This window comes from Orbicella faveolata, unplaced genomic scaffold, assembly GCF_042242905.1.
Source record: "Orbicella faveolata isolate gen_17 unplaced genomic scaffold, um_ofav_v1 contig_12, whole genome shotgun sequence".
In the NCBI taxonomy this organism is placed as follows: Eukaryota; Metazoa; Cnidaria; class Anthozoa; order Scleractinia; family Merulinidae; genus Orbicella; species Orbicella faveolata.
The window spans coordinates 25509901-25522500 of NW_028301539.1; the positions used below are offsets into that span (position 1 = coordinate 25509901).

The 12600-nt window shown below is 38.9% G+C and overlaps 1 protein-coding gene across 1 annotated transcript; it reads right to left on the bottom strand.

The window, feature by feature from the left end:
• Positions 1–9979: 9979 nt before the first annotated feature.
• Positions 9980–11200, bottom strand: LOC149117322 (melanocyte-stimulating hormone receptor-like). The gene has a single exon (XM_089282986.1). The coding sequence runs from the start codon at positions 11152–11154 to the stop codon at positions 10213–10215; it is 942 nt and encodes a 313-aa protein (XP_089139112.1). The 5' UTR covers positions 11155–11200; the 3' UTR covers positions 9980–10212.
• Between the last annotated feature and the right edge of the window lie 1400 nt (positions 11201–12600).

The following is a 12600-nucleotide window of genomic DNA, read 5'->3' on the forward strand; positions in this document are numbered from 1 at the left end:
TTTTCGAGGATTACGTACAAAATTGAGCAATATTTCAATTCTGGGCATGCGCATAAGCCAAAATTCTGTTTTTTGTTTTCGTTTTTGTTTTTGTTTTGCTTTTTTTTTGCCATTAACTGTTCTCAATTTTGTTTGTTGCCCCGTCCCTTTCTTTTTTCTCGGCCCTTTTACTCTGGCTACCTTTTGCGTTGCATGTTCTTTGTGGCTGCCGGGAAAAGCTGGATGTTAATCATGGGCGAAGCCTAGAAATGGACCTTGATCAATCATAGGTATAATGGAGCATTTTACCACCGTTTTTGCACCAAAACTGATAACGTTGTTTTTCGATTTGCGACGTCGGAATGTCGTCGATATCTAAACCTGACCATTGTAGGGAAAGGCTTAGCCTAGTACTATTATCTGCTTATAGAGAATATCTGATGACATTTAAATTTATGACGCCACAAGTGTTACAAAGAGCACGACCATTAATTACGCGTATATGCGTAATTGGCATTCAAGGGTTTAGACAATTTTAAACCATGTTATTCCAGGTAAACAACGTTTAAGTAGGCAAATATAATCTACGCTTTCGATGTAGTGGAGCAAACCGTTTTGGATTCTATCACAAGGTGCGAGTATTTAAAAGTTAAGAAATTAACTTCTTTAAAAAACACGCACAGAGAAGACTAAATTTAAGGAAACTATGGTGGATTACCTCGGCACTGTGGACGGTGTGCTTGAAAGTCTTCATCTCCTCTGCTAAAAAAGTACATTAACCACTTGTTCACCGCCCTTTCAATGCACGGTAAAGCGAAGACCTCCTTGTCGTCGTTCAAAACAGACAATGTCCACACGGGAACTACTTTCTTGAAGATTATTAACGAAGAATCAACACAAGTTTACCGTTTCCCTTCACCTGGTAGTTACCGCATGCGAAGGTCAAGATGAAATATGAATAGCAACGAGTGAACTTGTTTTGAATTTCAAAAAGCTTCGCCAAACAGTAAATTTGCGGGAAGACTGGAGCGGTGTTTTGCTGCTTATAATTCCCAAGTTTGTTTGTGTGTGCTTGCAAGATTCAGAGGGATTCGGTTGGATAACTGCTAGGATTATTTTCTGTTTGGGGGAAGGGGAGGATAAGTTGGTTGCTACGTCCATTGATAGTCTGTAACCCTGTTTGGTAAAGAATCCACAAAATGTAGGACTTCAGAGATATAAAAAATCCTACACAGCCGCATTTTTTTTGTTTATTAAAAGTGATGACGAGCCAGTATCGGTCGATAATTGTATCTAATGATGTTGAAAAATACGTTTTGACACCACAAGATCAAGAGTAATTCGAGAAAGAGATCCTCATGTTTTACATCACGTGGGGCTTATTTCATGCCAGGAAAAGAAACTTGTGGCCGGGAAATCACCAGTGTTAAGCTAACTTTTAATAATAATAATAATAATAATAACTTTTGTCCTTTACTTGTGACAAAGTGAACTGAATAAAATTGCTTCTCAACTTGAAGAAGTCCTTCAAGATGGTCTAATTTTATATTTCAGTTAAACTTTTTAAATCGTGTTTGTATATCTAAAGAAAATCTGCTAAGATAAACATTAAAAAATAAATCTGTGTCAAAGTTGATCTCGCCCTACACTCTTCGATGTTTACCTGACAAAGAATGAGATCCTCTTCAGTTCTGGAATTCCTTCGAAGATCTAAGCTAAGATGGCTCCTTTTTTCAGTAAGAAGGAATGACATTTTTTGGTTTAACGAACTTTAAAGTGGTTTTGTACGTGCGTAATACACCTTTGGTCTTGCCTTGTCATTCCTCTAAAAACACAACAGCGTAAATTGACCAAAACATTCGTTTTATCTGGGACCGTACGTGGACTACTTCACCTCACTTTTGTCCATGATCCCCGGGAAGGAAGGGGCTGGAGGACATGAACTACGGCAGTGAAGCTTTCATGCCCCTTCACCTCAGCTTTTCTGGATTTTAAAGGTTGTCTTATATCGAAAAAAGATCATTTTTCTCGGGGAGAGACAACCTATGTTCGTTTAGAAAATCACGGAGCTATCTTTTAAAAGTTTACTGAACAAAATAGTTCAAGTTTCAAACCATGCGACTAAGTGGGAGTCAGTATACAGCAATTTTTTCTTCCTCTGTTGCCAGGCCTGGGGCCTAAAACGTTTGGCCTTCAATTGAAGATTATGCAACAGACAGTATAAATGACAAATTGTAAATGATTAATATTGACAGACTTAATACAAACTAAACAGCATGCATATTAAAATAAAAAGATAAAAGTAATACCACTTCAACCGAAAAAAATGATTTTCGATAAATTTCTTAGCTCTTATTAACCGAGCAGGAGGTCTGTATGGGGGAATCTTGTCCCAGGTCATGGGTGCAGACCGAACGCAGTGAGGTCTGTACACACGACCGAGGTCAAGATTCTCCCATACAGACCGACTAAGCTTGGTTAATAAGATGTTTATTATATGGCAAACAAGAACAATTTAATTTGTTTAATGCAACTAGTTTGTACTATCATAAACACTCTTGTTCTTTGGCCATTTCAATTTAACAAGAAACAAAATGCAAACAGCGGCAACAAACATAACACATGAACTACGCATGGTTTGGAACAACAATCTAAAATTTTCTTGACGTTTCGCATGCTACAGCACGCATCTTCAGAAGTGGCGGTTACAAAAAAACGAAAGATTTAAAACTTAAAAATACAAAGCGAGGTACTGGTAACTAACTAAACAATAACGAAAACAAAAGGTCATAGCTAATAAAGTGACAGCTTTTCACTGTAAATCACATTGTCCACTAGCAAAGACCTCGAAATGGTCCCATTTGATGTTATGGTCGGTGGAGATTGCGTGATCAGCAACAGCGGAAGCGTGATCCACTTGCGTAAGGGCTTTAAAATGCTCGACCTTTCTGTCATGCAGTCGTCGCTTTGTTTTGCCGATATAGAAAGCGTCACAATCCCAGCAGCTGGCTTTGTATACGACTTTAGATTTTTGCGAGCGATTTAAACGATCTTTGTAAGGAAAAAAGGACTTAACTTGGCAAGTGTTCTGAAAAATCAACCTAAGATTGACGAAACCAAAAACTTAATGACAATGCTAGCAGTGAAAAGCTGTCACTTAATTAGCTATGACCTTTTGTTTTCGTTATTGTTTAGTTAGTTACCAGTACCTCGCTTTGTACTTTTAAGTTTTAAATCTTTCGTTTTTTGCTTGCGAACGGCGATGAACCGAAATTAATTTTGCCAAAGTTTGCTCGTCCTCTTTACTTTTTTTCTCCTCAGGCTTTTTGGCACTTCTATAAATAAATATTGTTAGAAGAAAAAAGTCAATATTTTTGCATTTTAGTTTGCAACTTTTTCACCGCAAAAATGTAATCGGTCTAGATGCCGGTCCAGATGGGAAAATTTAGACCGCTTTCAATATCGATTTCAGCCAATCAAATTCGTGAATTCGGTAGTTCCCAGTCCATCTGAGACACAGCCATATAATAAAAACGAATAACAATGGCTAAAGCCTTTTGTCAGTTGTCAGTAAATCTGACTACAAATGTCAGTTGTCAGTTAAATGTTCGGGTATTTATCTGTTGTCACTTCTGTCTGGCCATTTGTCCAGACACTTTTGGTGTCTCCCTACCCAGGAACCCAAATCCTATTTTCTCGGGATAAACCAGTTCCCACCTCACCCCTTCTGGATCCTTGATAATCAGTAACTCCCTGAAATAAAACTCAGTGCTTGCACCACACTTGGATGGAGAAGGAGAGACTTAAAAAGTAAATAAATTGGATAGCACTCTTACACTCAGTATCTCGACTCCAACAGCTCGAGTAGGGTCAAAGGCTTTTGCAAATAAAAATAATTTATTAGTTATATTTCTAAAGGCATAAATGGCAATGGAACCAAATTTAGCACACAGTTAAGTTTTAACGTCCTGAACATTTTAAAGTAGAATTGGTGCTTCTGACGGGGCACGTGACATGTCACGGAACGTTTAGCGGAAATCAGCCATTATTTGAGGAGTTGGTGGCGGTTTTTTGTGATATCATCCAACAAAAACGCGTTTTAGATGCAGGTCAATTATTTCCACCCTCTCACAGTAGTATACTATGTTGAAAATGTTTGGAATGACCGTCCCTATTTTCGCAGAAAAATTTTAAAGGGTCAAAGGTCGTATTTTTCAACAAAATTCTTCTTTTGATCATTTATATCTTTTAAAACCGAAATCAAGGAAGATCATTCCAAACGTAACAAGGTAGATAATTTAAATTCGCGTCAAAAACTCTCATTTATTGATCAATAGAATGAAAATTCGCCACCAATTCGCCGATCTACTTAAGATTAACAAAATGACCACGTGATATGGCACGTGATCAAAATGCTATTTTAAGGCAAGGCAGGACGCCGAGTTTTACAATCAGGGAAAAGTTCAGCTTGGTAAAACAAATATAACAAGAGATATAGCTGCCCAACGATAATTCTACTTCACGTTCCTCACCCAGGCCTTAAACTGCTTGAGCAGGGATCTTGCAAAAAGGTAAGGCTTAAGACACAGCTCAGCTATGTTCAGCAAAGAAAAGCGAGAAAACAGACTTGTGCCTTGGTATGCATCACTAGGTGGGCCTATTCCACGTCTTTGAGCAGTTATCTTTGAAACGTGAACATAGTCGATGACATGTTACAGAGTACCTTAGAATCATTTTTACGCATTTGAGCTTTATAACAATTGTTATTCCCTCTGGAAGTTTTCATTCCTAAGTTGTTCAGTCAGAACCAGAGAGGGAAGGGGGACTATGAAATTGAAAATGGGCACTCCCTATCAAAACGGAGGTCTCACTGAAAACGCATCAAATGTTTTCCGTACACGACACGACGGGGAAATTTAAATACGCAGCAATCACCGGTTGCTTTGGATTTGTGTTTGAGGAAAACTCGGCCAGGGAAATCAAATGATAATCTTGAGTCCATTGTTTTCAAATTTCTTCGGTTTGAAGAGCGGTTTCGAAAAGCTCCGCTTTTGTGACGGATTAGTGTGGACGGTGGGTCTAACCATAGAAATAAAGCGGCGTTTTCAAATTTCTCCGGCTCAGTGTGGACGCTGCCTGAGGTCACGGGGGACAGGATACTCATCAGTATGCATTTATGCAAAAATATTCATGAAGTGCTGCAAGGAACATATTTCGACAAAACGCGAAAAATTCATGAAAAAGGCCCTTCAAAAATGCAGTCTGGTTCTGCCTCAATAATCGCACGTTTTTCAAATCGTACGGCACGAACTTCTTGTGCATTTCAAGTATTTACTCAACAGCAATAAAATAAGCATTGATCACTAGGTTCTTTGTTTCTACAGCTGCCAGGCGTTCGTATTTATTTGTTAGCAACAAAAGCAGACCTTTTTGAAAATATATATTTGACAAAAAAAAACAAAACAATATCTCTCTGATATCTTTGTTCAAATAAGCAGGGTTTCTTTTTATACCTTCAATCCAGAATATTTTATAATAAAATACTTATCCATATAGAAGCAAAAATCATAAACTTGTTTTTCGCTCGAAAGTTAACGGGTCGCTTAGGGGAACGCATTATCGCAATACTGGAAGACTTCGAAAATAGCAGGTGTAAACCACTCTGTTCAAATATAGCTGCAGTGACGCCAAGAAGAGCGAAACAAAATTGAATTTTGCCACGTGGAGGGTTGTCAGGTGAAATCGACAAGTCTGAAATTTTAAATATGCTCAATGTTTGTTTACAGCAGTCAGCGCGCTTAGCTACACTTAGCTAGTTCACAGGCATGCCACTTAAACTGAAGGAAACAAATATTTCAAATACACATCATAGGTTTAAAAATCCCAACTGGCGGGAAGCAGACCAATTGGTTATTTACAAGCTTGACTGAGGAGATGAACTAGGGTCTAAGGAGAAACAACTCCAGCTTAGTGCTCAGGGTGGGACTTGAACCCATGACCTCAGGATTTCAAGTCCGGTGCCCTAACCACTCGCCTATGCGCTGCCTCCTCTAGCCCAAAGAAGCGGATGAAACACTTCAAGCTTTTAATTTAAAAGGGAAAATAATTTTTGAAAAGAGTCACCTTGGTAAATCCCTCTAATGATTCTTTTCTGCATGCAATATTAACGATAGCCCGATGGTTAAATTAGCAAAACTACCGTAATCATAGTTTTTGCATTGATCAGGTCACTCGCGTTTGCTCCGAAACGACAAAAGAGGCAATAGAGAGTGTTGCGGCTATTTCGTGTTTTCTATATCTCGTGTTTTCCATATTTCGTGTTTTCTTTGTGTCCTTTTTGTTCCGTATGTTAATGTATTTTTTCACATTCTGCACGCTTTTTTTCTCGCGTCGTATGTAAATTTCGTTGCGTATATATTTGTGTTATTCCTTCATGTTCATTTAGTGCTAGTTTATCGTCCGGTACACTTCTAACTTCTTGGTTCTCAGAACCCCGTTGCCAGCATTTTGGTAAGCCGTTCAGTTCATCGTCTGTTTTTGTATTTTCCTCTTAGTTTTCTGCCGTCTTCCGTTAGTAATTTGTATTAATTCGTCTTATGTTTATCTTTAGGAATTTACCTTCCTCCTATGGAAAGTCAATAAATTTGAAGGTCAGGACTAATTGAATCTCGCTTTAAGTTGTGTTTGAAGTCGGCCCTCTGCCTCTTCAGAGAGCTTTCCAACCACGATGGTAACGGCAACGAGAACGCCACCAAACAAAAGGTTTAATGAGTAGAACAAAGGCTGTGTGCGTGCGTTATAAATATTGCCATCCTCTGCAAAACAACAACGTGGAATGACCAAGTTCTGCGTATTTTGGACAACGCGAATGACAGCGGCTAATTTTTCGTATTTTCATTTGGAACTGATTGCTGGAAATAAATATTTAGTTTGAGCAAGCTATAGGACCAATACGTGCACTGCACAGATCTAGAAAATTGCGAAACTCGAAGGTAAAATATAAAGTCATTTTTAAAAGAGCTTATAACTTTTAATGAAACTTAAAGTCGGAGTCAGATATGACGCAAAAGAAGTTTTGACTTGTCACCGGGTAGTATATATTAAAAATGAACTTTCTTTGTGTTCTTCTCGAGGAGAAAACTTGGACGAAACCCACGTTTTAAAAAAAGTTAACGTTAGTGGCTTAAGCACTGCCGCAAAGTACACGCGATCCATTAAAAAGACAACCTTATGCACTTCTATTACTCTCCATTAACTCTGTTCATCGGATTTCAAACGTTCATGGAATAAGGTGTTTCAAAGTAACACCGCTTCCAATATTTGGTCTTTTGAATGTATTCATGGTCATGCATCCCTGAGTGCAAGAAAACTGCAAACAAAAATAGAATCTCTATTGAATGAGCACTCTCGGACCTTTGCAGCTGTCCAGTAATGGAGGTTTGGCGCCTTAGGAGTTTGCGTAAACTACATAATATTAACCAACCATTATCATTAAACTTCCTAACATCCACACAACCAGATTGTTAACCAAGCTATCCTGAAGTCAAGTTCGTAACAAAGTTTATAATGGTTTTTTTCATCTCCTTTTAACTTTAATTATGGACTTGCTACTTTTCAATCCAATCTTTCAAGGACGTAATCTGCATTGTAAATTCAATGCGACATCCGCTTAACAGAGGGTTTTTGGAAACAATTAAAATTACCAAAATAGAACTCCTTCCAAAGTTAGCGTCCGCTTAATAGAGGTGAAAATTTAGTTGTACAAACGACTTGTCGTCATCTGTAATAAGCCAAAATTTTACCTGTTCCTTGGCGACATATTCAGAAGGTCCGAGCAGGGGTGAATTTTTGGTTTGGCACGAATAACAAAATATTTCCGTGACCTGCCATGTATTTGTTGGCGCTTTTCTTTGACAAAGCCCCCGCAAAACCATACGGTAGATATAAACAAGTGACCAGTGTTAATTTGCAACCATATTGCACTTGCTCCTGCACTCGCGTTTATGAAAATTAACCAATTTTTAAAAATTTTTTTACTCTAAATGTTTATTCTTTCTGGAATTTCTATCTCTGAGTTGTTCACTATGTTTTCGGACTTTTTCTGGGGTTGGGAACTTGGAAAGACCTAGACCCACACACACCGCGTGTGTGTCATGTTTCAGTGTCGTTTACAGAGCGGGGTGAATAGTTTTTCGGATCGACGGATTTGGCCGTAAAAAGCGCACGGATTGTGGATTTTTGCGCTAAATCGAGCGGATTCGCGGATTTTGAAAACACAGTGGATCGTGGATCAGCTGTGAATTTTGGCTCGGATTCCGGATTCCCTTATTATACAGACAGAACTACCTCGCCGCTGAACATCGGCGAGATTTTGGTTCCTTATTATACAGACAGAATTACCTCGCCGCTGAACATCGGCGAGATTTTGGTTCCTTTATTATACAGACAGAACTACCTCGCCGCTGAACATCGGCGAGATTTTGGTCCCTTTATTATACAGACAGAATTACCTCGCCGCTGATCATCGGCGAGATTTTGTATCCTTTATGATACAGACAGAACTACCTCGCCGCTGAACATCGGCGAGATTTTGGCTCCTCTATTATACAGACAGAATTACCTCGCCGCTGATCATCGGCGAGATTTTGGTCCCTTTATTATACAGACAGAACTACCTCGCCGCTGATCATCGGCGAGATTTTGGTTCCTTTATTATACAGACAGAATTACCTCGCCGCTGAACATCGGCGAGAAAGAGCGTCTATATATGTTAATGTTATTTCGCATATGAAAGTAGTATTCACATATTGAGAACATGGCGTAATTTTTGCCGTTCTGTATATTGAAAGAATCACATAATATGTGTTTGTCTGAACGCCGAGACACGGATCGACGGATTTGCATACCCCTAGCTATTCACCCCTCTCTTTACTGCGCTTGTTTGAATACGTCCTGTTGTTTATGTTTAGTAAAGTTTCTATTGTTTTTTTATATATATATAATTCATCGACTCGATTAAACACTTGGTAATGGATTTGCGTCAGGGATTTGCGTCAGGTACCTTTGTTTTTGATAGCATAGTTGCCGCCATTGCAAAATTACTATTCAACTGTCAGTGTAAACAGATTTGAGTACGCGTGATCGCAGCCCAAGGGGTAACGCTTTATTCCAAATTTGATGGAATAATGAACATCAAGAATCCCTGTTCTATCCGTCAGTATCAATGAAAGGTGGTCTTTCACTTCATTAGTACTCTAACGCGAGACAAAACTTCAACTTACAATGCTAATCAGTTTGGGAAGCTAGTAAGTTGCCGAAATACCTATTCTTTTTTATGCTGAGTTTAACCGAGCAAGGTATTTTGTTTTCTTTCCCAGGCTTTTAAAAATAAATTAAAACTAGCCTTTTTATCTCAACCACCAAAATGGCCTTATAGAACAGATCTTCTTTAAGCTGTCCACCCGTGCTGTCGGCTGTCTGACTATGTTTATGTTCCAAGAATGAGGGATCTTGAATATAATAGCGAACGTCTGCCTCAATGAACAGATCACAATTTTGAAGAAACAGCTGTCTGAACATCAACTGAGTACATTATCATCCTGAATATTTTTAATTCTTTCTCTGTGCATAAATTTATGAGTATTCGATAAAAATTAGAAGTACGTAAGACCGAAAAAAAAATTCATGGAAAAAAATTCTGAACCCAAACGTTTACTTTTAAAATGAAGTCGCAGTTACTGTGATCCCTTGTACCAATTGTACACAATCTGGCTTTCTCCCGAATTGCATATGGCCATCAAATAGTCTAATATTTTCGTAGATTACTGAAAGGCTCGTTCTTTACCCAAATACGAGTTCTCTCAACGATCTCGAGACTCACTTGGCCTCGTGCCTGTGTTTTAAATGAAAAGCTGCTTAAAACGACAAACCCGCTTACTGATTTTGATAAACTCTGTTGGCAAAGTGGTGGTGTTTAAATAATGAAGAACAAGAACTGATATTTATGCTATTGACTGTCTTTATTTCACATTGCAAGTCATCAAAACAAGTTGTTAATCTACAATAGTGTGGTTTTTACAGATGTTAATCCTAAATGCAGCACCAATATCCTAAACTGAACACGTACCGCTCTTAATAGACTTCCTTGAGGAAATCTTCTAAACAGCGTAATAATTATCGTTTTCATCTTTTCTTTGTAAGCTAAGGGATAATCATTACGTAACTCGACAAGAGCTAACACGATGAACAGCAAAGCACTTGTCTGATTGTGTCCTTCACTGCTTGCCTAACTTCTTCTATCTTCCAACAGTAAAGAATCGGGTTTAATGATGAGCTTAAGCAAGCTAATACGACGGTAAATTGGCTCGCGAGAAATACAGATGTTGATAGTTCAGTCCTAGTCAACAAAGCCACTGCTATACCATGAGGCAGATAACAAGTGACCATTGTCAATTGCAGCAATATCGCTGTTGTCACTGCCTTCTTGTATCTCGTGATGTTCAATGGACTTGTTTGGTTCGGTTGTTGAGTTCGGTCTTGTAACTGAGTTTGACGATGGCGGAGTGTTAGGAGAATCTTGGTGTAAGAGATGGTTGAAGTTACTAGACAAATTAATACAGCAATAGAGCAAGACCATAAGATTATGACGAAATTCAAGAAATAGGCCGTTGAAAACACAGCGCTTGCAACCCAAAAGCTAACAACCACCACTTGGGTTCGCTTCAAAGTAACAACTTGTCTATATCTCATTCTCAACAACAGGGCGAGAAGTCTGTCCACGCTTATTGCAGTCAATGTCAACAGAGACACTTTACACAAAATGATATGAGTTAGAAAACTCGCTACTGTTACGTAAGGACAAATATTCCGATGTTCATACAATACAGACATCCAGAAAGCAATACTGAGAGGCTCTGCAATAATACCAAAACAGAGATCAGTTGTTGCAAGGCTACGAAGCAGACTTCTGGAAGGCGGATGAAGGAAACAATCCTTACGAAGAGCGGCTAGGATGAGCGCATTCCCGAGAAATGCAGTAATGGACAGGAAGGCGGTTGAGATTGAAAGAAATATTAACTGGCCGTGAATTTCAGCTCCTGCAGTTATCCCTACCCAGCACAACTGTTGTTCAAACGTTTTTTGCTTCACTCCTCCAAACACGTTTGCTGTGGCCATCACTCTGCGATTTCCTTGCTCTGCGATGACAAGCAATATACATGCCTTTTGTAATATACGGTCATTCAATGAGTGGGAGGGGCATGCGGAAAGATATTTGACAGGACATCATAACGTAGGTAAGTGGTCTTCAATCATCTTGTCAAACATGCCAATCTACGACGCATAAGTTGAAAAACAAAAACACCGAAGAAACGGAGCGGTAGCAGATGGTTCAACTGCCAAAGACTCCTTTTACATTAAAAACAACAACAAACACAATTGCAAAGAATTTTGTTTTTATTTTTTGTTCACAAAGCGAAGGAAAAACCTCCAATGCTGTGAAGACTTTTTTTGATATTGAAACGAAGGAACCTCGCCACTCGTTGGGTTTTAATGCATTTCCGAACTTTAAACGGAGTTAAAATAATTATGCAACATATGACCCCAAACCAAACAACAAGAATTGAATGAACGCTAAAAAAAATGAACAGCTAAACGAGCGCAAAGCAAACGAACGCCGGAACTCAACACAACCAAACAAACGGACAGTCAAAAGCGCAGACAGACGTCTGCACGCAACAGATAGATTTCCCTCACCCAAAAAACAAAACTGTCGAGTGAACGGCAGAGAAATGAACAGACAGACGAACCCGAAGCAAACACAAGCCCGACCACAACCCAACCAAAACAAAGAGACGACTGAGGGAACAGAAATCATCTGTACTATAAAACTTCTTTTAAAGCCTGAATAAAGCAGAATTTATCTTGTCCTGAAGAACCTAATGAACTTAAATGTAATGAAAGATACAACCGGGATTAAATTGATCACTTCCAATTTAATAGAGACTGATCTTATATTATGTTACCCTGATTAAAACAAAAAAAGCACTTTTGGCGTTATGAGAAAACCTTGTTTGATATTAAACCATGGCATTTAGTGTATGGTACGTTTACACAGCGTGTAAAAAGCTTCTAACGCTGTGGGTTGTCTCCCTTGATATTAAAGTAAAGTAGCTTCGGTACTCCGGCGCTAGGTTTTAATACATTTCGGAACTTCAATAGGAATTCAAATATGAGACAGATGACTCCAGCCTAAACAACAAGAAACGAATGAACGACAGAGAAACGAACAGCCAAACGAGCGCGAAGGAAACGAACGCTCGAACACAACACAACCGAACAAATGGACAGCCGAAGGCGGAGACAAAGAGCAAAACCGAGTGAACAGCAGAGAAATGAACAAACAGAGGAAGCAAACAAAAGCCCGAACGAAACCCCGACCGAAAAGACGGCTGAGATGACAGAAATCGTTTTCTCTAGAAGACTTCTTTTAAAGAAGTCTTCTTCTTTGCTTTCGCCTGGGAGGAACAGAAATGAAACAGATTAAATGAGAAATTAAATAGAAAAAAATGTGTAACCTCTTCACCCAGTTAACCTCCCTAGAGGGACAGCTCGACCCATTTC